This window comes from Stegostoma tigrinum, chromosome 25 (genome assembly GCF_030684315.1).
Source record: "Stegostoma tigrinum isolate sSteTig4 chromosome 25, sSteTig4.hap1, whole genome shotgun sequence".
NCBI lineage: Eukaryota > Metazoa > Chordata > Chondrichthyes > Orectolobiformes > Stegostomatidae > Stegostoma > Stegostoma tigrinum.
The window spans coordinates 23,551,943-23,573,110 of record NC_081378.1 but is presented as its reverse complement, the minus strand read 5'-3'; the positions used below and the strand labels follow the sequence as shown (position 1 = coordinate 23,573,110).

The 21,168-nt window shown below is 41.1% G+C and overlaps 1 protein-coding gene across 1 annotated transcript in view; it reads right to left on the bottom strand.

Moving 5' to 3' along the window:
* Window positions 1–21,168, bottom strand: part of reln (reelin) — a 363,171-nt gene that overhangs the window by 49,779 nt on the left and 292,224 nt on the right. The window contains exons 40-46 of the mRNA XM_048553828.2: window positions 20,389–20,560; window positions 18,875–18,977; window positions 16,521–16,747; window positions 10,468–10,688; window positions 7,619–7,766; window positions 4,572–4,830; window positions 22–271 (exon numbers count right to left, since the gene is read on the bottom strand). Coding sequence (XP_048409785.2) covers window positions 22–271; window positions 4,572–4,830; window positions 7,619–7,766; window positions 10,468–10,688; window positions 16,521–16,747; window positions 18,875–18,977; window positions 20,389–20,560 — 1,380 coding nt within the window. The remainder of the gene's footprint in view (window positions 1–21; window positions 272–4,571; window positions 4,831–7,618; window positions 7,767–10,467; window positions 10,689–16,520; window positions 16,748–18,874; window positions 18,978–20,388; window positions 20,561–21,168) is intronic.

The following is a 21,168-nucleotide window of genomic DNA, read 5'->3' as shown; positions in this document are numbered from 1 at the left end:
ACTGATCAAAAAGACATTTACCATAACAAGAGTCTGTAACAGAGCAGGAAGCAGCAAAATCAAACTGCAAGAAGGAATCCTCATTCACCACCACATCAGTAGAGATAACATAACGGGTGTAAGCCTTCTCAATGAATACCAAAGCATCCCCATTCGAGCCACAGACAGGCATCTTTGTCCCTCCTGGGTGCAGCAGCCACTTCCTGTGATCCAATGTGCTGAAATTATCTTCAATCACAGTGTTACCAGTAATGCTTCCTCCAATCACAATCTGTTTCATTTGCAAAGAGGTATTAGTAAAGAGGAAATAAAAATGACACAAAAATACATTTAAAACATATTAAAAAACAAACCAAAATATTCAGGCTAAACGTACTAGAGATTGGACATGAGAGATACATTTTAAAACTACTGGTCTGTTTTGTACAGAGGTAATATAGAAATGGATGGACAGTTTTCAGTTTTGCTGATCATATTTTCTAAGAAAAGCCCTGAAGAATATTCCCATTGAATTCAATAGGAAAGGATATTGTCCATAATTCGAGAGATTGTTCAAGGTTCAAATAGCACTTTCTCACTCCATATTTCTTTCCCCCTAACCTGGTCCTCATATTCTGTTTCTCTGATGAAATGACATTGCTGATGGGTGGTCCACAGATGAAAATGGCCCTCTGTGCTTGTACCCAAATGGCTTTTCTTCACCAAGCATCTGAGAATCTGCAAGCATCAGAGCTGAATCACGTTTTGTCTTCATTCTACTACTGACATGCTCATTTTTAAATATATTATCGTTCTTTCAGTGTAACCATTGCTGGCAGGAATGCCATTAATTGTGTATCCCTAATTGCCTTGGAAGCTTGTGGTGAGCCATATTCTCGAACCACTATAGTCTGTTGGTGCAGCTAAACCTACAGTGCAATTAGGGAGAGAGTTCCAGTTTTCTGACCCAGCAACTGTGAAGAAATGGAATACAATACCATGTCAGGATGGCATTGTAACTTGCAGGTGGCTGTGTTCCTTCATGCCTGCTGCCGCTGACCTTCTAGCTGGTAAAAGATGTAACCAGAAGAACCATGGCAAGTTGTTGAACTGTACATTGTTTTAAATTGGAAAATGGGGTTAGTAATCAAGGGGACTGTTTTGTTCTGGATGCTGTTGAGCTTCTTGATGTTTGAGCAGCATTCATCCAGGTAGATGAACGCATTCCATCATGCTCCTGTGCTTTGTAGTTGGTGGGCAGGCTTTGGAGAGCCAGAAGATAGGTTATTCACTGAAACATTCCGAGACACTGATCTGCTGATGTAGTCACTGTATTTACATAGTTGGTCCTGTTACTTTTCTGATCTCTGATAAAACTCAGGATTTATGGTGAGGAATTCAGTAATGGGCATGCTTTTGGCTGTCAACAGGCGATAGGTAAGTTCTCATTTGCTGGAAATGTCCATTATTTGGTACTTGCATAGCACAATTATTATCAGTCTTTTATTAGCCCAAGCCTGAATTCTGTCCAAGTCTTGCTGCATGTGGGCAATGACAGCTTCATTACTTTGAGGCATTTCATTAGGTCCTGAACAGTGTGCAATCATTAATAAATATTCCTACTCATGACATCCCCATGCCCGCGCTCCATGAGAAATCGTGCACAGGTCCAGTACTGGAGGCCAATGTACGCAGGTTGTCCAGTTGTAGCTCCTGGAAGTTTAGGTTTTGGAGTTAGAATGGCATCTGAGGACGCTGGAGCATTTGCAAGGCTGAAAGTATCATGAATAGCATATGTAGAGAGGCGGTCACACCATTGGGTAAGGCTCCATGGGGAGCAAAGGAAGGACCACCAGACAGGGTAAGAGGGCTCAGTGGGTAGATCTGGAATCCTCTGTGGCTGTTCCCCTGCAAAACAGATATACTGCTTTGGATACTTTTTGAGAGGACTAGACTCTTCGGGGAAGTGACAGCAGCCAAAGTCATTGCACCACAGTTGGTTCTGCTGCACAGGACAGGAGGAAAAAGAATGGGAATGTTGTAGTAATAAGGGATTCAATGGTAAAGGGAATAGATACAAAAACAAAGTTGCTGGAAAAGCTCAGCAGGTCGACTGTTCTGTGGCCACAAATGAAACGTCAGAGTGGTATATTGTCTCCCAGGTGCTGAGGTCAAGGATGTCTCAGAGTGGCTATGGGACTTCCTGAAGTGGGAAGGTGAACAGTCAGTGAAAGTAGTACACATAAATACCAATGATATAGGGATGAGGTCCTAAAAGCAGAAAGAGAGAGTTAGGAAGCAAGTTAAAAGTAGGGCCTCAAAGGTAGTGATCTTGGGATTGCTACTGGTGTCACATGCTCATCAGTGTAGAAATTCCAGGATATATCAGATGTATATGTAGCTGGAGAGATGGTGCAAGGGGATTCTGGGGAAATGGGACTGATTCTGTGGGAGCTAGCACCAGTACGAGCTAGACAGAGTGCAGCTGGGCAGGACTGGAACTGATGTCCTATGGGATATATTCGCAAGGGTGGTCGTGAGCGTTTAAACTAAAATGGCAGGCAAAGAAAAATCTACACAGGGAGATGGATGACAGGGAAATAATGAACAAAACAAAGACAGAATGGGAAATAAGAAAGGAGGCAGGTAGAAAATTCAAGGGCTAGAGCTGAGCAGGACCACAGGACTAAGAATGCTAACAAGATAAATTTTAAAGCCTTGTGCCTCAATATGCAAAGCATTCACATTAAAATTGATGAATTAGTAGCACAAATAGATATAAAAGGGCATGATACACTCGGGATTAGAGACATGGCTGCAGGGTGGCCAGGAATGGGAACTGAATATCCAGGGGTTTTCTGATTTTAGAAAGGACACACAAAGAGGAAAAGGAAATGTGGCAGCACTGCTGATTAAAAAGGAAATTCATGTGATTATGAGGAAGGATATTAGCTCTGGCGAAGTAGAATTTGCATGGGTTGAGCTTAGAAATACCAGTATAGACAGGATAGTTTCACTTATCAATATGTAGAGGAATCAACTCGACCAAAGGCCTTTATTGATTGGGCATTGTGCAATGAGGAAGGAATAATTGATGATCTAGTTGCGTTTTGGCCCTTAGGAAGAGTGACCACAGTAGGATACAATTCTTCATTAAGATAGAGAGAGACAGTTATTTCTGAGACTAGGGTCTTAAGCTTACATGAAGGAAATTAAAATATAATGAGACGTGAGCTGGCTATGACATTATTATTTAAAGGCAGGATGGGAGATAGGCATTAGTAGATATTTGAAGAGCACATGGATAAGTACAAAAGTTATTCTTCCCATTCTGACATGAAAACAAAATGGTAAAAGTGATAAGACCATGGTGAACAAGGGAAATTAGGGGTGGTATTAAATCTGAGGAAGTGGCACACAAATTAGCCAAAAAGCAACAAACATGAGGATTGGGAACAATTTAGATTCCAGCAAAGGAAGACAAGAGACTGGTTAAGAGGGATAAAATAGGGTATGAGGGTAAGTTTGCAGGGTACTTACAGACCCACAGTAAAAGCTTCTATAGATATGTGAAGAGAAAAAAAATTAGTAAAGATGAATATAAGTTCCCTACAGTCTGAAATAGAAGAATTTATAATGGTGAATTGGTTCAATACGTACTTCAGTTCTGTCTTCACAAAAGAAGACACAAATAAAATAATAAAAATATCAGGGAACACAGGGCCTAATGCGCTAGTGGTCATCTTCCAATCGACATTAATGGATGCATTCTCTATGGCACCACCTTTATCAATCAGATACACTGCCATCCAATCAGCTCCCTCCTCTAATTCAGTACAGATTTTGGCTTGCCCCTTTGGTATTCTTGCAAAACATCCTGATGAGTGCAAGACGAACAGCTTCAACAAACTACACCTTTTATATTCAAGTGTAATGAAGCTAATTAGTGAGATGAGTGTTTTATTCCAGAATTATAAATAAATTAAACTTGAATTCATCTAGGTGCTCTGATGGGCCTTGAACCCAAGTCTCTGGAGCATTAATCCAAGACTCTGCGATATTACTCCATTAACACTACCAGTATGCTATCATCCTCCTTTCAAAGACTGTCATTGAGTAGGCACAAAGACCAGAAATTGTGGGTGATATTTCATCTGTGTAACCTTATGGAGATTGAGCACCAAGCTAATTTATTGTAATCACAGAATCCCTACAGTGTGGAAGCATGCCTTTCAGCCCAACTAGTCCACACCAAACTTCAGAGCACCCACCCAGACCCATACCCATCTAATCTACACATCCCTGAACACTATGGGCAATTTTGCATGGCCAATCCACCTAACCTGCACATCTTTGATCTGTGGGAGGAAACCGAAGCACCCGCAAGAAACCCACACAGACACGGAGAGAATGTGCAAACTCCACACAGACAGTTGCCCGATGCTGGAATCGAACCCAGGTTACTGGCGCTGTGAGGTAGCAGTTCTAACCACTGTATCACCATGCCGCCCTGGTTATCCCTGGTTAAGAATTAACTGTAGCTGTTTACCACAACTCCCAACTGTGTTGGTTTTTTATATGAAAAGTCCCACCTCATCGATGGCCCAGGGACTGTAAAAATGCCCATCCTCAGATGGCTGCCACCAACGCAAACGGGTGGAGGAGGATCGAGCCTTCAGTGGGATCTCGAGGGCGATGTATCGGCCCATGTTACTCGAGTTGCTGAAGAGAAATTCCTGGAGAACGCTCCAACTGAGGCCCCCATTCAGGGAATACTGTAAAAGCATAGGTTGGCTCCTAGGGTCTGGAGATGCTTTTCCACAACCCAGTCTAAGGAAAAACTGGACAAACCTGAGTGGAGAAACAACAGAAGTCAAAATTAATAAAAGATATCAGTTGACATTTCATACAATTACAGAATAAAACCACTCAGAAGGAGTCATTTTACGCATTACGTTTGCATCAGGTACTTTGAGAAATTCAGCTGGTTCCACCCCCTTGCTCTTTCCCTGTGCCCCTGTAAACTTTTTCTGATTATAGCTGATGTCCAATTCTTTTTGAAAGTTATTACTGGGTCTGTTTCCACCACCAGGCAAAGGAGGGCATTCAAAATCCTAATGACTAATTGTGCAAAAGGTCAATTCCCTCATATCAACTTTTTAAGATAAATGACTTGATGTGGACATGCTTTGGCATATTGAGCCTGGGATCATTTGTTATACTGCTGTTTCCAACCATAAAAATATCCAAATAAAACAGAAGAAAATATTCGCAGAAACACAAACTGTAGACAGCAATTTAAAACCAATGTTTTTCTGAGGGACACAGAAAGTGGTTCCAATGTAAGACCATAAGAAATTGCAACAGGTGCAGGCCATTTGGCTCCTCGAATCTGCTCCACCATTCAATAGCATCATGGCTGATCTCATATTCCTTGTGTCTACTTTCCCTGTATTCCCCAGTTGATCAAGTGGAGGGTTGGGGGAAGGGGTGAGGGGAAGTTGTGCAAGGGGTGTGATGGGTAAGTGTGTAGGAGGTGCTGTCAGTGGGTGGTGATTGTGTTGGGGTGTGAGGCGAGCGTGTGGAAGGGGAAGTGTGTGGGAGAGAGCAGTGTAAGGGGAGGCATGGCGGAGTGATGGAGAGGTATGTGGGGGAGCGTGTAAGAGAGGTAAGGAGGAATGGGACGTGTGCAGGAGGGGTGTAAGAGAGGTGAGGGGGACGGGTGTGGGAGGGGTGTGAAGAAGTGGTGTTTGTTGGGTCTGAGAGGGAGGTTTGTGGACGTTGTAAGAGAGTGAGGGGGAGGTGTGTAGGAGTTGTGTGAGGGGACTATATGAAGATGTATGAGGAGGATTTGTGAGGGAGGTATGAGGGGTGGTATTTGGGGGCATGTCAGGGGGAAGTGTGTGGGGTTGTGAGGAGGGTAAGGGGAGTAGAAGAGGTGTCTGAGGGGGCTGAATGGGGACAAGTGAGGTGGGTTTGTGTGGGTGCTATGAGGGGATGGTATTTGGGGGAATGTGAGGAGATGTGTATAGGGTGGGGAGGGGAGTGAGGGAGAAGCTCGTGAACCAGTTGCTGTGGCCTGGGGGTCCTGCCATCTCTCCTTTTCACTCCCACCAGTTCCCGAGATCATTGTCTTATTCTCATATATTTTTGTACAACATATTGTGAATCAGGTGTGGCCTTACATGGCAACATTATATATTTTTATATTACTAACTGGCCTTTAAGGCATATTTGCACATATTTTGAGCGAGTTGTCTGTTGTTGTAGCTATGCTGAATGTGGGCTGTCCTGCTCATACCATTGCCTTGATGCCTCAATGGGTGGACTAAATAGCAATAGTCCGGGTCAGCTGGAGATGAATTATTGATGGCAGCTTTTATGCATTAGCTGTTGCTTTCCAATCATTGAATCCTATTAATGACTTTCAAGGTCAGAAAACCTGCAGAAAATAAGTCAGCATCTTTAATACTGGCACATGAAATGTGATGTCTGAAGGGTCACTGACATACACGTTGTCTGTTAAAAATGTTTTGAGGAGATTCTGCATATTCAGTAGAAAAAGTGGAACTGTCACTTTAATCTGGAGAAGTTGAAGATTCCATTGTGTTCTCTGAGAAACGTCCACATGTTCTTGTATTCTTTCTGATATTAAAGTACCTCCCTTTAGTTGCTCACAGTACTGGTTTTCGAAAAGATCCTCTGCTTTTGTAATGAGGACTCATTATAAGCACATTCGTAATCCCACAGACCTGAGTTAAAAGACGATTGACGGTGACATGCTGTGAACAGCACTGGGAGCTACATATGTACTCAGCATTAGTACCTAATATTTGCATGTACCAACCACCAGGTCTCAAATTTGCAATCTCCCCAGCATCTCGGGGAGAGGATATTGGACTCGTAACTGACAAGACATTAAAGAACACTCTGACACACTGTAAGATGAAAACATTCATTTCTTTTATATTATATGGAAAAAAGATGCATAGAATTCCTCTCATCTTGTCAATATAACAATTCAGCATGGATACCTGGGCTCACTGATTTCTGTGAATGATTCATCACAGCACTTTTGAAATGAATATCTGGGTAAGTGATAGAAGGGAAATTATATTTTTTAAACATTTTGCGAGAACTGTCAAATCTTATGATGGAAAGAAACTTTTAAAATAAAAGTAATATTCTGCTCTTGATATGATGAAATTGGAGAACAATAAACATGTCAAAAATCAGCATTTGAGTTGGGGAGGGCTTGTGTGAGATGGAAAATAAAAGAAAGAGACAGAAACAGAGATATTGATATATTAGGTTTATGAATCATCACTTGAAGGGGAAATGAAGTTCAAGCAGACTTGAGAAGTAATTATTGCACATTTAAAATTAGCTGTCACTTGGTATAACAAATACAACTTAATGGAAATATCAATTGACAGATTAGAATGAGAGTACAGCAGTTAGTATTAAGATAGGAGGCAGACACTTAATTGTTAAGCTAGGCTTGTACAGTGAGTTAAAGAAGAATGAGTTTGAATAGGCTTTTCTCATTTACACATTATTTCACTTAGAATTAAGTGAATGTAAAACAACTTATGAGCAATTAAGAAAGGAGGCTGAATGATAAATGTGTTTCAAATACCTGGCATGTGACAAATCCATATCCACAGTCATCAGCATGCGCAGTCCCTCTTCACTGAAGAAGAGGCTGTTTCCACTGGACATTAAGCCACATTTCCTGGATGGCCTCCCACCGCTGACCACTAAAAATTTCTCTGGGTCTATTGGGCCTGAAAATTAAAGTGAGTAAAGCATGTGAAATCAGACATCACAGGTTTGAATGGCTGCCTTGCCAGTTAGACTACATTTAAGCCAATGTGGTTTATAGTTACAAACTATTGCTGCATAAGAGTTACAAAGTTTATTATTACCATATTTTAGAGAGTTTCAAAATGTTATCCTCTGAATAATCTTTAATAAAAATAATGCTAGATTATAATTTAAAATAGATCATTCCTAATTATTCACATTCTACCCCATGTAAACTCTTAGCTTGATCAATTGGCATTTAGTGGCATATCAGCTACTCGATTGAGAAACAAGATCAGCATCCGAAAAGTATCCACTGAACCGAACAAATCTGCAGCCTGCTACATTCAAAAACGTAGAGAGCAATTCTCCATTAAATAGACGCAAAACATAGCTATTAAAATGCTTCAGTCTTTTGCAGACGCACGTTGACTTTTTCCAATCTCATTTCTGTTCAATTTTATTAATGTTAATGTTGTACAAAATCATGATCCTTTTAATTTGTCTTTTATGTGATTCTGTTACTCTCACTCTAAAACCTTTTATATCTGCACACAAATGAACCTTGCTAAAATCAAAGTTCATGAAAACATTAGAAGTGGAAAGTAAATCATGGGCAGTAAATATTTCATTTTTTAGCGCAGTTAATCCAAAATAGCCATGGCTAAAACCTGTTTGTTTTTATATGCATCTTCGATCCACCTCCCCCTCTCTCCCTATTTATTTCAGAACCCTCTCCCCCTCCTGCTTTTCTGATGAAGGGTCTAGGCTCGAAAGGTCAGCATTTGTGCTCCTGAGATGCTGCTTGGCCTGCTGTGTTCATCCAGCTTCACACTTTGTTATCTCAGATTCTCCAGCATCTGCAGTTCCCATTATCTCTGTTTTTATATGCAGGCACCAGTGTGTAGAGGCACAATCATGCCTGTAACTGAGATTCATTGAAGAAAGAAAGATCTTTAGCCAGCACCTACTCAGAAGGAAGCAATGCGTGTTTCCACGCAGTTTACTGATGATGTAGTTCATGGAATCAAAATCCCTACAGTGTGGAAACAGGCAATTTGACCCATCGAATCCACACGAAGCCTCTGATCAGCATCCGACACAAACCCAACCCCCTACCCTATCCATCCATTTGCCATGGCTAATTCATCCAGAGTGCATATCCCAGACACCGCAGACAATTTAAACATTGTCAATTCATCTAACTTGCACATCTTTGGGCTGTGGGAGGAAACCAGAGCACCTGACAGAAGCCCTTGCAGACACAGGGAGAATGCGCAAGCTCCACGCAGACACTTGCCCAAGGGTGGAATCAAACCTGGGTTTGTAGTGCTGAGGCAGCAGTGCTAATCACTGAGCCACCATGTCGCCTGTTGTAACATATGTCCATGTTACACTTCCAAGAATGGAGAATGTTGAAAATTCACAAAACTTGCATTGAGAAAGTGGTATTCCAATCTCTTGGAATGCTTTCTTTTAGCCACCAGGAGACTGATGTCCAGTCTAGCAGAATCATTCTGGGACAGTTTGTAACCCTGCTCTTGTAATCTCGACAACAGAGTAGCCCATGTGTGCATAGCAAACATCAAAGCAACAATCAGCAGATAATCAATTTTTATGATTGGTTTTGAGGATAAATATTGGGTAATTTCCCCAATCTTCCTTGAAATGGTGTCTTGTGAACTTTTACAACCATCTGAAAGAACAGAATTAATTTCAGTCTAACTCATGCACACTGGGGAGACTGCTATTTCAAACCAATCGATTATGCTGTAGTAGACTTTTTGATAACTTCAGGCTTTTTTAATGGTGATCGGTGATATTAGCTAGATTCAGTTGGTCAAACCTTTGTGGGTTTAAGCTCCCAGTCCAATTCTTAAATAATAGTGAAGCAGTGGGGGAGTGTTGTGTTAATGGAGGTGTTGTAATTTGGGAGACAAGTTCAAGTGCCAGTTTTAGAACCCATGGCACAACTCAAAAGGTAAAGCTACTGACCAAAAGTTAAAGTCAAAAGCAGAAGGGCTGGCCTTTTGTCATGCAGTCATCTGAGCACTATTAATGGTGAAAAATGACTGCCATTTGCTTATGTAACCTTCACCATACTAGTAACAGCAATTTATTGCATGAAATACTTAGACACATATTGTTGCTATGATAGACAGCCTTATTAATTACTAATAGGATTTCTCTCTTTCTACTGAATCACACAGAAACACCAGCTGATTCCACTGACCACAAACCATGATGTTCAAAGCACAGAAATGTAATACTCTCCTTCCTTCCCTCCACCATTCTAATAATCTTATTGAGAGAGAGAGAGAGAGAGAGAGAGAGAGATAAAATACTGGCTGTGGTTTTTCACTCCTATACCCATAAGCCTGTGACTTTCCACACAATTTACAGAAAGCCATGGGTTGGTGAGCAAGGAGGTAGAAAACCTGTGAGTGTGTACTAATAATCTGAATGGATGTTCCAACCAGGTGACCCACCCCCCCCCACCATTTTCATCATGTTTCAAACAGCTTCACATCCCCAATGTTCAGAATAAAATACACTGGAAGCATTATCATTAATAATAACAACAGAAAATGGCCTTCATTCTCCACACACTTTGCAATACTTCTGTGTCATTTCCTTTAACCCAGGGTTTACAAAACTACAAATACATTGTTTTCAACAAACCTTTGAAGTCTCCCTTCAAGAAATCTGGGTTTTTGGAGCTGATTTTGCAGGTTGGTCCAGAATACCTGGAGTCGCAAATGCACTGGGTTCCACCGACACAGCTACCATGTCCATTGCACATCTCCTCACACTGTGGTCCAATGTAAACGTTATCGATGGCCCAGGTCACTGGTTGAGAGCCTGACGTGTAGAACCCTTGGTACCATCGAAATCTCACAGATCTGTGACCGTAGGAAGCACATCCACAAACCAAATCATATGAAAATAAAAGTTAGGAAAGATTATTTTATAATGTGAGACGAAACAACAAAAGGACTTTGTACATAAACACCTTCATTGGACACTTGAACTGAATAATCAGTCTGCTTAGTGAACAATAGGATATCAATTGATGAGAACTCAGTAAAGAGTTGTTTTACATACCAAAGTCTGGGTTGAAATGATATTATCCTGACAGGGCAGGCAGATGTTTCTGCTTGTTTTAGCTGCATTGTAGCAGTCCATGCCTTTACCAATGGACGGTAACACCAAAAACGTGAGTGAAAACATATTTAAAGAACGGGTAATTAAATAAACGCTCAGAATGGCAGAGTTGACAATGATCAAGTTGACACTGGTGGCTTGATAAAAGAGAAAGGTCTGAAAATGAAATAGGAGCAGTAAGAAAAATGTCCAAGGAAAACTAGTGTTGGGAACAGGTATGAATGGAAGGAACAGGGGTTACTGTAGAATTGTTTCTTATTTTCAATTAATGTACTTTTTTCACTCTTGGTGGCACAATGTAAGTGAAGTCAGGATCATGGTGGGAGGGAGGAGTGGACATGCAGGGTTTATGGAGCCTTTCTCTTGATTCAGAACAGGGGAAGGTAGAGTAAGATTAACTGAAAAAGAGGTTGACTTAGATGCTAAGTAAGTTTGTGCAAAAAAGAGGCTTTTCCACCTGGAAAAACGGAGTTTTCTTATATGCCATCTACTGTTTTGGAATACTGTTGAGGGGATTGGCACACTTAGGGGATAACAGCAGCAGCCAAATTCATGGCACTGTGTTGGCTGTGATGCAGAGGGAGGGAGAAACAGGCATAGAAATGCTAAAGTTATAGGTGATTCAATAGTCACAAACAAGAGTCCAGAATGGTATGTTGCCTCCCTGATGCTAGGGTCCTGGATGTTTCAGAGCAGTTGCAGAACATTCTGGAAGGGGCGGGTAAACAGCCAGTTGTCATGGTACAAGTTGGTACTAACAACATGGGTTAAAAAAAGGATAAGGTCCTAAAAGAAGAATATTGAGTTCTAGGAAGAAAGTTGAAATGTAGGACCTCAAAGTCAGTTATCTTGGGATTGTTGTCAGTGCCAAGAGCTAGTCAGAGTAGAAACAGCAGGATATGTCATTAGAATGTGTGGCTGAAAAGATGGTATGAGGGGCAGGGTTTCAAATTCATGGAGCATTCTGAGGGAGACAGGATCTGTACAAACTGGATGGATTACACCAGGCCAAGACTGATGTCCAGCGGGGTGGGTACTGGTGGAGTGGTTTGGGGAGAATTAAAACTACTGATAGGAACCAGTGGTGTTGGGCAGTGGACACAGAAATTGAGAAAGATATAGAAGCAAAGCAAACATGACGAAGAACAGGATCAGGCAGGAAAACACTGCTGAAAAGAACAGGGGAGGTGGCTTGAAATGCATGTGTTTCAATGTGAGAAGTTTTTAGGCAACGTAGATGAACTGAGAGCTTTGGTTAACACTTGCAACTATGACATTATTGAGATTACAGAGACTTGGCTGAAAGAGGGACAGGACAGGCAGCTGAATGTCCCAGGAGTTAGATGTTTCAGGTGTGATAGAAGGGGATGGAAAAGGGGTGGGGGACTTTGTGTTGGTGGTAAAGGATTATCTCACAGCTGTACTGAGTGAGGATACATCAGAGGACTCCTGCAGCAAGGCAAAATGGGGAGAACTAAGGAATAGGAAAGGTGAAATCACAATGCTGGAGGTATTCTAGAGGGGCCCCAATAACCAGTGGGGGATAGAGGAGAAAGTATATAGACAGATTTTGCAAAGCTGTAAAAACAGCAGGGTTGCTGCGGTGGGTGATTTTTCACATCCCCTATATTGACTGGGACTCACTTTGTGTTAGAGCTTGGATGAGGCAGAATTTGTAAGGACCATTCAGGAGGGTTTCTTGACACAGCATGTAATCAGTCCAACCAGGGAAGGGGTTATACTGGACCTGGTTTTGGGAAATTAGCCTGGATAGGTGAGTGAGGTTTCAGTGGGGGAGCATTTTGGGAGTAGTGACCATAGTACTGTTAAGTTTTAAGAAACTCATGGATAGGGATAACAGCAGTCCTTGGGTGAAGACATTAAATTGAGGGAAGGTAAACTAAAATATTATACAGGAACTGGAAAATTTTGATTGAAGATGGCTGTTTCAGTTCAGAATAAATCCACATCAGACATGTAGGAGTATTTCAAGCAGCAGTAGATAAGAATTCAGGAGTGGTATGTTCCTGTGACAATGAAGAATAGGTATGGCAAGTTACATGAACCTTGGATGACCAGGGGTATTATGACCTTGATCAAAAGTAAAAGGAAGCAAACATAAAGTCTAGGAGGATGAGTACTGATGAAACCTTTAAAGTATAAAAGGAAAGTAGGCAAGAGCTTAAACAGGGAATTAGAAGAGCTAAAAGGGTTCATGAGAAGTTGTTAGCAAACAGGATAAAGGAGAATCCCAAGGCTTTTATACGCATATAAAAAGCATGAAGGTATCTAGAGAAAGAGTTGGCCCACTCAAAGACATATGAAGGAATCTGTGTGTGAGGTGAGAAGAGGTATGTTAGGTCCTAAATGAATACTTTGTGTTGGTATTCACCAAAGAGAAGGGATTGGCGGAAGATGGTCTCAGGAAAGGGAGTTCAAATTTCAAAGCCAAGATGCTATTAAAATGGAGGGGGTATTGTGAGTCTTGAGAAGTATTAACGTAGATAAGTCCTTGCGTCTTGATGGGATCTATCCAGAATATTGAGAGAGGCAAGATAACAAATTGCTGGAGCACTGACGGACATCTTTGTCTTCTCTTCGACCACAGGTGAGGTCCCAGAGGACTGGAGAACAGCTAATATTTTCCCATTGTTTAAAATGGGTAGTAGGGATAATACAGGAAATTACAGGCCTGTAAGCTTCACATTAGTGGTAGGGAAATTGTGGAAGTTTCTCAGGAACAAGATCTACATGCATTTAGAAGCAAATGGACTAATTAGCGATAGACAGAATGGTTTTGTTGGGGGGGGGGGTCTTGTGCCTCACTAATTTGATTGAGATTTTTGAGAAGGTGATGATTGATGACAGAGAAATAGTTGGTATTGTCAACATGGACTTCAGTAAAATCTTTGACAAGATCCCTCATGGCAGACTGGTATAAAAGGTGGAGTTGCATGGTATCGGGGTGAGCTGGCAGGAAGGATAAAGAACTGATTTAGTTATAGGAGGGTAGCGGTGAAAGGATTCATTTTGAAATGGAGGGTAATGACTAGTAGTGTTCCACAGGGATCAGTGCTGGGACCTCTGTTATTCGTGCTCTACATAAATGATTCAGAGGAAAATGTCTAATTGGTAAGTTGGGGGATGATAAAGAGATTGGTGGAGTTGCAGATAGTGAGTGGGATGGTCAGAGCTTACAGCAGGTAATACATCAGTTGGAGGCATGGGCAGAAAAACGGGGGATGGAGTTTAATCCAGACAAATGTGAGGTGATGTGTTTTGGAAGGTCAAGTGCAGGAGGAAATTATACAGTGAGTGGCAGAACCTTTGGGAGTAGTGGCATGCAAAGGGATCTGGGTGGGCAGGTCACATATCAGTGAAGGTGACAGTGCAGGGAGATAAGGTAGTAAAACAGCCTATGGTATGCCTACCTTCATTGGAAGGGGCATTGTATAAGGATAGACAAGTTATGTTGCAGCTTTAGAGAACTTTAGTTAGATCACACTTGGAATCTTGCTTTCGGTTTTGGTCACCACACTACCAGTGGATGTTGATGTTGATGTTGATGTTGATGTTGTGGAGAGGGTACAGAAAAGGTTTACCAGGATGTTGCCTGGTTTGGGTGATTTTAGCTATAAAGAAAGGTTGGATAGACTGGGTTTGTTTTCACTGGAATGCAGGAGGTAGAGGGGTGACCTGATAGAAGTTTATAAGGTTGTGAATGACATGGATGGAATGGAAAGTATGAGGTATTTTGACAGGGTGGAAGGGTTAATTACGAGGGGATACAGGTTCAAGTTGTTGGGGGTGGTGTTTAAAAGAGATGTGCAAGGCAAGGTTTTCACACAAAGGGTGTTGAGTGCCTAGAGTGCGCATCCCAAGGAGGCGGTGGAAGCAGACACAATAGCAGTACTCGAGAAGCACCAGGTCGAATACACAAACAGGAAGGGAACAGAGAGATATGGATCCTGGAAGCGAAGACGGTTTAATATGCAAGTGTAAAATGTGTCAGCACAGGTTTGGAGAGCCAAAGAACCTGTTCCTATGCTATATTGTTCTTTGTTCTTATCTATAGTACTGTTATGGGGAATTCATTTGGTGTTTACAGTACAGACATGGACCATTTGGCCCAACAGAGTCCTACTATTCCTCTTCCTCTACGAAGCCTCCTCCCACCCTTAACTTACCTTAGCAACATATCCTTCTATTCCTTTCTTCTTCATGTGCTTATATTTGTTTTCCCTCAATTGTGTTTATTTGCTTTGACTCAATTTTTTTTGTGGTAGTCTTTCGATTTCTCCTGAATTCTCAGATGAATTTATCAATGATCGTCCTATATTTATAAGCTCTAGTTCAGGTCTTGCCTAAAAATGGAAACATCTCGCCATATCTTTCCTCATAAAGCATTTCAATTTCTGTAGAGTCATAGAGAAATACAGCATGGAAACAGACCCTTCAGTCCAACCAGTCCATGCTGACCACAATCCCAAACTAGTCCCACCTGCCCGCGCTTGGCCCATATCCCTCCAAACATTTATTATTCATGTACTTATCTAAAAGTCTTTTAAATCTTGTAACTGTATCTGCATCCATCATTTCCTCTAGATGTTACTTCCACAAACAAATCACTCTCTGTGTAAAATAATTTCCCCTCAGGTCTTTTTAAAGTCTTTCTCCTGTCACGATAAAAATATAACACCCACCCTAGGGAAAAGGCACCTTATCTATACCTCTCATAAACCTCGAAAAGGTCACCCCACAATCTCCTATGCTCCATTGAGAAAGTTCCCAGCTTATTCAGCCTCTTCTTGTAACTCAAACGCTCCATTCTCAGCAACATACTGGTAAATCTATTCTGAATCCTCTCCTCCTTAATAATATCCTTCCTTTAATAGGGCAGCAGAACTGGACACAGTACTCCAGAAGAAGCCTCACCAACATCTTGTACAACCTCAACACAATGTCGCAATTCCTATACTCAAAGGTCTGAGCAATGAAGGAACGCCTGCTAAACGTCTTCTTCACCACCCAGTCTATATGTGATGCAAGCTTCAAAGAATTGTGCACCTGAACCACTAGGTCTCTCTGTTCTACAACACTATCCAAGGGACTCCTTTTAATTGTATAAGTCATGCCCTTATTTGTTTTACCAAAGTGCAAGACCCCACATTTATCTAAATTAATCTGCATTTGCCACTCCTCAGCCCACTGACCCAATTGATCAAGATCCCTTAGTAATCCCAGATAACTTTCTTCACTGTTCACTATACTGTCAATTTTAATGTCATCTGCAAACTTACTAACCAAGCCCCCTATACTCTCATCTAAATCATTTATATAAATAACAAACAGAAGTGGACCCAGCACTGCTCCCCGTGAAACACTGCTGGTCACAGGTTTATGATAGCCTTATGTATCAGCTCTGTATCATTCTAATAAAACTAGGGATATTGTAAGAAACTAAGGCAGCTTTGGAACCAATTATGAAAGAATTTTTGAGTCATAAATTGACTGATTCTACTGGTGTAGGAAGAAGAAAGTCATGTTTACGTTCTGGAATAGGAACTCACCCACACAGATGGAGCCTTCCAAAGTGGATTACCTCTCTTTTCCAACCCTGGGTGGTACCAGCATAATATGTACTGCTGGGATGGAGTTCAGTAGAACAGAGTGCACTGACGTGACCGCTGCTATAGCAGAGTGGCAGAAGCAAGTGCCATGTGGCTCCAAAATCCCGTGAGAATTCCAATCTAATAGGATCTAAGGCTGAACTCTCTGCATTGCATCCAACATTAATCTGAAATCATAAGGGAAATAGACATCACTGATGGAAATAATTTAACTTTACATTTCTTTCACTGATAATAAAGATTTTACATATTTCTGTTGAAGTATGGTAAGTCTGAACAATTACTGTCACATAGTTTTCAACTGGCTTGCCACAAGGTTTTGGTCCAACAAATATGAATTGGAATTTTGAAATATTCCTAAAAGAGCTCTTTTATTAAATATTCTAGCTGTGTTGTTACCAAGATAAAATATACGTATACGCATTGCGCAGTATTCATCATTGATTCTATATTACACGTGTATCATTTTTAGCTACAAGAAATTATCGGCAATATTAGCTGAATGATGTTTTTTTGATACTCCATTTCTTTCAAAAAAATTAACTGGGGTATTTTAAATGGGTTAATACCTTTGTTGTTCTTGCTTTACCCATTTTACTCTAAATATTTATGGGCTGTGTTACAGACTGGTTTAAGGAGGTGTCCACTGTCTTCGAGCATGTCTTTTTGGCCTAGCAAAGTAAAGCAGTGAGCCTAGGATATTGGGAAGACATTCTGTTTCAGACAACTTTAGCAGCTGTTTATATTTTGTTCTGCTTTCGGACCGCAGGGCTTTGCATTATGTGGGTTCTGCAGGAGGGAGCAAACTAGAAACCTCTCATGGTAGTCACCAGGATCTGAGCCTAAATACTGTGTTTAATGTTCACAAAATAGGCATTGCACAGCTGAATTTCTAAGTTGTCAGTTTTCATGATACAGTCCAAGGGTCAAGAGATTAGTTTCTGAGGGCTCCTCTTGAGGCTTCCTTGGGGGATACCTTTTCTTCGTGCTCATCTTTCGTTGTTACTAACTTCTTTATTTGGTGATGCAGTCTCACTGCAGCATTAGCTTTGATATTTGTGCTAATGCAATGGATATTTGGGTTTCATGGAAGAGAATTTGAAGAACTCAACTACAATCTCAATAATCATGACAACTATATGAAACTTAAAACCCTAAAACACAAGGAAAACATTAACTTCAAACATTGCCATATTTAAATCAACATGAAATAACAGGCACAGGTTACTGGCAAATGTTTCTTTTAAAAATAACTAACAACTGCCAATGTACAAAATGCTATCAGCATAAACACTTTTCACAGACTTTTGTGATCATAGCCAAACAATTTCATTTTTTAAATCAAATCAATCATTGCATTCTAAGAAATTTGTAGTACATTACGTGTGTGATAAAGTCATAGAATCATAGATGATACATACATGGCAAAAGCTAGGGGCAAAGTGAGTTTTCACTCAGGACAGGCCCTTCTTTTCTGGTCCTGCTTGCTCCAGCCCATCTTCTTCCAGTCCCTGTACCTCTGGGCCCACAGCCTTCAACCTCTCTGCATTTTGCTCCAGCAGAGATGCTTACTGCTGCAACTCACCTTCTCACTGGTCCTCCAATCACACACTGCTTCCCTCCTAATTTGCTGGCCAATAGGTTCACTGTGAACCTATCAGGCGTGAATTGTCCCTGTTCAGAAGGGTCACCAGATCCGAAATGTTAATTCTGTTTTCTCTCTGCAGATGCTGCCAGATCTACTGAGTTTTTTTTAGCAATTTCTGTCTTTGTTTCTGATTTCCAGCAGGGCAGCACAGTGCCTCAGTGGTTAGCACTGCGACCTCACAGCGCCAGATTCCAGCTTCAGGTCTGTGTGCTGTTTGCAGATTCTCCCCACGTCTATGTAGATTTACTCTGGGTGCTCTTGTTCCCTCCCACAGTCCAAAGATGTGCAGGTTAGGTGGATTGGCCATGTTAAATTGTCCCATAATGTTAGGTGGGTCAGCCAAGCGTGCGGTACTCTTTGAAGGATTGGTGTGGACTTGATGGGCTGAATAGCCTGCTTCCACACTGTAGGGAATCATCTGCAGTTCTTTCAGTTTTTTGTGAATTTTCTCTTATTACTCATCTCCATTATTGAATTGTCCTGGGTAATTTGGCCACGTTCGGTGGTGAATTTGCCTACAGCCCTCAAACATTTTTAGAGTTGGTATGCTCCCTATGTAATTCTAACCTCAATGTTGAGTGTTGTGGAAAAAAGGTGGTGAACTTAACAGCCTGACGCAGAAGTAAGTATCTCCAATTGTTGTTACCTCAAACTGAACAATAGTATTCTCATTGACATCCAGATCGCGAGTAGTAATGGAATGTTCCCCAACTACGTTTGACACAAAGACGATGGCGGAATCTTCCTCCCTTGACAATGGAGAAACAAACCAAAATATCAAAGCTGCACACTGACCAGTAAATGAAAACTACACAAGGACAGGGCCTCGTCACTGCAATCAAATCAATTGACAGCAATGCTCTAATAATACTGCTTCAAAGCCGTGGCCTGTAAACTTAATAGGAAGCCAGGAGAAACACACTTTCTCCTCCTGACTCCACTACACACTAAGTAGAAGGTCTCTGAATGGTTACTGGTTTAACTGAAAAATACCTGAGAATACGGTTGTGATGAGTTGATAGAAAATGATAGAAAAGACCCTGATCCGGGTATTTTAAAACCATGAGATAACAAGGTGTAGAGCTGGATGAACACAGCAGGCCAAGCAGCATCAGAGGAGCAGGAAAGCTGACGTTTCGGGTCTAGGCCCTTCTTCAGAAATAGGAAAGGGGAAGGGGATTTTGAAATAGAGTGGGGGGTGGCGGATGGAAGGTGGATAAAGGAGCAAATAGGTGGAGTGGAGATGGACAGCTCAAGGAGGCGGGGATGGAGACAGTAAAGGTGCGTTTAGGTGGGGAGTTAGGATGGGGGTTGGTAGGTCAAGGGAAGGAGGACGAGTCAAGGAGGCGGGGATGAGGCTGGTAAGTAGGAGGTGGGGGTTGGTCAGTGAGGTGGGAGGAGCGGATAGGTCGGAGAAACGTCAGACAGGTCAAAAAGGCGGGGACAAGCTGGGCTGATTTTGGGATGATGTTAGGGATGGGGAGATTTTGAAGCTTGTGAAGTCCACATTGATACCATTGCAGGGTGCCCAAGCGAGAAATGAGGTGCTGTTCCTGCAACCTTCGGATGGCATCATTGTGGCACTGGAGGAGGCCCAGGATGGACATGTCGTCCAAGGAGTAGGAGGGGGAGTTGAAGTGGTTGACATTTTAAAACTGTGAACAGGTTTTGGCATTGTTGTACTTCAAGACCAAGTTTGCTTTTTATTACAATGGCACAATTCTTTGGCGTTCAGCACAATAGATATTCCCATTACTAAATGAATTATGACAAGTCATTTAGTAATTTAGATATATTTTACAAAATAATTACTTATCGTGAAGGATGTTATGTTGAACAACAGTTTCAGAATAGTCACATTAAATAAATCAACTGTAACCATCAATAATAAGAACTTGTATTTGTATACTAGCTTTAACACAGGAAATATCCAATGACCTTTCACAGAATGTAATCAGACAAAATTTGACACTGAGCCACATAGGCAGATACAGGAGTTATTAGGTAGATTTAAGAAGTGTCTTGAAGGAGGATACTTGGAAAGGAGAGAGATTGGACGTGGACATTATAGTGTTTTGCCTAGCCTTTGGTTTAGCTTATGAGAACTTTACACAGACAACAAGCGATACCCTCATCCAAAGGCAAAGTGCTTATTCTTACCTGGCTCCTTTTGAAACATAGGGACAATAGAGGCCAATGTTTCCACCAGGGTAGAAGAACCAGTTCTCCTCTTTGGGTCCATAATCAAATGTATCCAACAATATGCCAGGATTGTTCTGATTATTCCCATCAATAATGAGGTCATCGATGATCCAGATTTCTTCCTTCTTCCCTTTGTCATTGAACAGAAAATCATAAAGGAGTTGACTTCAATTTCTTGGCAGTCAAACAAACTGCTTATTGTGCAACTTAATTAGAAATCCAATTTTAATTCTGTGCAATTTTATAACTATGTATTGAAGCATAATTATATCTCTTTCTATTCCATCTTTAACCGATTCAGATTTCCATAATAACAAAGCAAACCATTTCATTCAATACTTTCTTAAAGATTTGTAAATGCTGATACAATGTCTAGATTTGCTGCCAATCCAACATTCTTATCATTGTACACAAAAGCTATCATAGTCAAAGAATGAGATACAATGGTCAATGAACACAAATCTACATTAACTTACCTTCCTTAATTTTAATCAGTAGTCAAAATAAAAATTATTTTACACCAAATCCAACTAGACCATTATTCATGAAGGTTTAACATTTTCAGTAACAGTACAATAATCTGGAAATCAGATCATGTTTATAAAATCATTGTGATATTATTTATTAAGATAAGTAGACGGTTGATTTGCTTTCTAGCAATGGAATAAATGAAGAACTGACTAGGCAAGATATTATGGTACCAATCATATTAACTTAGCTAGTTTCTGCCTCTGAATG